Below are 2981 nucleotides of genomic sequence, written 5' to 3' on the forward strand. Positions count from 1 at the left end.
TATATCTTTCTCTCTCCCCTCTCTGTCTCTTTATCTCTTAGCCTCCCTTTCCCTCTCTTTCTCCTTTTTCTCTCTATTGTGGTCTCTCTTCATGTGACGTCTAGAGGTTCAATCTACTTATGTTAAAGCTCTATCGCGATATTTATCTAGCATCTAGACTCTAGAACTAGTCTCAAAGTAATTTTGCATCCCTAAACATCAGGAACCCCAAGATTAATAATCTTCAAAAATAATTTTTAGAGACGAGTATAAAACATGTGAGTCAATCTCTTAATCTCTATATGTGTAGTACATTAAAGCAAATACCAAAATCTCAGTGTCTTGGCTTGTCAATCCTAGAAAACGGAACATGCGTTAGGACCTAAAGGTTATTAAAATCTCAAATATCAAGTATTCATTCATAAGTTATGTAGGACGTTGATCTTGAGCATGGTTGTTTCAGACCAATTTTTAGGAAGACAATCTTTTGACCGTTCTTCAGTCTATCACTTTCGCCATTTCAAATTTACATACATTGTTAAGATTTTTTTATGGAATATATGATCAAGAATTCAATGTTGTGTCAATTTTGCGTAATTTTTCGGATTAAAAATATTATTATTTGAAAAAGCCATGCTCAAGTAAACTAATATTCAAGTGTGATGAAAATAAAATCAAGAATAGAAAAGTAAAAAATTCAACTGTTTTACGATTAAAACGGACGGATGTACCTAGAAGATGATTGTATGAATCTAATGTTTGCATTATTTCAAGGTAATTTGTTTTTTGTGATCTGACCATTATGCCCGACAATTAATTAAGAGATAGACTGTTTTAAACATCCTAATTTGTTATGCTAAAACAGAAAGTTGTTAAAGCCTATGGATTAATCTACTAGAAGAAACCTATTTGTGATAATATGTCAAAATGTTGATTTAAAAATCGGACTTTAAAAATATAATAACTAAATAGGTATTTGCTAGTGTATGATGCACGTACAAGAGGGGTAATGGTTGAGTACGTATGAGTGAGTGATGTCTGAGTGTGAGTAAGTTGAATACATGTAACAGTTTTGTTCTTGAAAATTGTAGACTAGGAGTCTTGGTTTCTATATCACCACCAATGTATGAGGATGAAATATGGGTATTGTGTGAAGAGGTGAGTACGTATGTTTCAGTAATCTATCTTAATTTGTGACCAGGCTTTCTATGGGAAACAATTCAAATTAGGTATGTTTGGCACTGTTACAAGGAAAGTAAAGCTATAACATAAAATCACTGTAGTAGTTTATCGAATGCGGCGCTCTGTTTTTATTAAATAGACAATGGAACCGTGCAATTTCGTTGTACTATTTGAATGAGCTCATAGTAGTATGGGGTTAAAATCTTAAGGTCACATAGATACCCCAAAGGTTGTTTGGGCTGGTATTGCGTAAAAGCGTATGGGTTTGTTTACATGTGGTTGGTTTTTTAAAAATAATGCGGCATAGTTAAATATGACGGATTTTATTCAATCTACTCAGAAATCTGTTTAAAAAACATGACGGATTAGATCAATAGAATAATGAGAAAATATACCTTAAATGGCGCACATTCGGTGGCTGAAACATATATACACTTATTCAGTAGTGTGGTAAACATATCTTGCAAGTCAACATGTTGTGACAAGAAGAATTATGTATCATCCACGTAATGTTAGTAGTGTAGCCTTCGTACTGAACAAATATTAATCTTCCACGTAAACTGCCAAAGATTTAGTATTTAACGGAAGTCAAGGTTTTATTTTAATAGATGCAGAGCTGGAAAAAAGCTCGCACATTTGACCGACCTGAAGGGTGACACTGGACCTGCCAGGGCATTAAAGCCTTATTTAAATAAATGTTTCGCTAAGATTTTTCGGGAAAAGGAAGTCATTCCTTAATCCCCCATGAGACGCTTATCGCGAGTACTTACTACTCCTAAGGAGTTCTCTACACTAAGTTATAGCCAAGAAGTGATTTTTATTAAGAGAAGAAGAATATGTCGTGTTGCTCCACCGAGCAACAAAAATATAAATAGGAAGATAGGAAGACAACAACAAGTGGTTGCAGGCAGAGAAAATCAGTTCACCCTGCTGCACACTCGCCTAATCTCTCCGTTGGAACCGGTGAGAGGGCGATGTTTCCCATCTTCACCATGGAGGCCACAAAGTCCCTAAAGAAGGCGGCCCTGTTGTTGGCGTAGCCGCGGACGATGGAGTCGGCAGAGCCGTTGTTAAACAGCTCCTGGTCGGAATGGAGGAGACCTCTCCTGGACATGAGATTGATGTAGTAGGCGTTGTCAAAGGCATTCGGAGTGGTGACGTCGAGCGGCGCGAGGTCGCCGGCTCCGCCAGACTGCGGGCAGGTGGCCCTCCTGGTGGCGGCAAACGCGGGCTGGATGTTCGTATCGTTGTAGATGCGGTTGCGGAAGGTGACGCAGCGGGCGAGGCCGAAGGTGTGCGCGCCGGACAGCGCGACGAGGTCGCGTAGGTTGAGGCCCTGGTTTTGGAAGCTGGTGATGAGAGTGGATAGGCTCGAGGATGCAAGAGGGAGGTTGCTGTTGGCGGCGCTCTGGCTCGCCGTTCTCGCGTCTCGGCGTCCTAGCGGCACCGTCCACGAGGGCCCTCCGCTCTGCGGGAGTTTCCGAAACGCGGATTTAGCTGGTTAGAGGATAGATAGATACTACGGGGTTTCTTCCTGTACTTGAGCGTTTGATCGATGATAGAGTGCTCACCAAGACGACGCCGTCTCGGGTGGCGAGCGCGAGGATGTCCGCGCAAGATACGGTGGCGTTGCACGCAGCCTCAACGGCGGACTTGATAGTTTCGATGACGTCCATGCCGCGGATGGAGTTCCTGTTCGAGAACGCGTTCTGTTCGCCGGTGAACGTCGGGGTGTCCGCCAGAAGCACGGATCCGTCGCAGCCCTGCCCAGAAGTGCACGCGGGACAAGACGTCAGACGCGAGGATGAAGAAGAGTAATC

The 2981-nt window shown here is 42.0% G+C and overlaps 1 protein-coding gene across 1 annotated transcript in view; it reads right to left on the bottom strand.

Moving 5' to 3' along the window:
* Positions 1-1958: 1958 nt before the first annotated feature.
* Positions 1959-2981, bottom strand: part of LOC144703668 (peroxidase P7-like) — a 1327-nt gene continuing 304 nt past the window's right edge. Inside the window, 3 exon segments of the mRNA XM_078575896.1 lie at positions 1959-2134; positions 2137-2629; positions 2733-2924. Of these exon segments, the coding sequence (XP_078432022.1) occupies positions 2079-2134; positions 2137-2629; positions 2733-2924 (741 nt within the window). The 3' untranslated portion in view covers positions 1959-2078.

This window comes from Wolffia australiana, chromosome 5 (assembly GCF_029677425.1).
Source record: "Wolffia australiana isolate 7733 chromosome 5, ASM2967742v1".
Taxonomy (NCBI): domain Eukaryota; kingdom Viridiplantae; phylum Streptophyta; class Magnoliopsida; order Alismatales; family Araceae; genus Wolffia; species Wolffia australiana.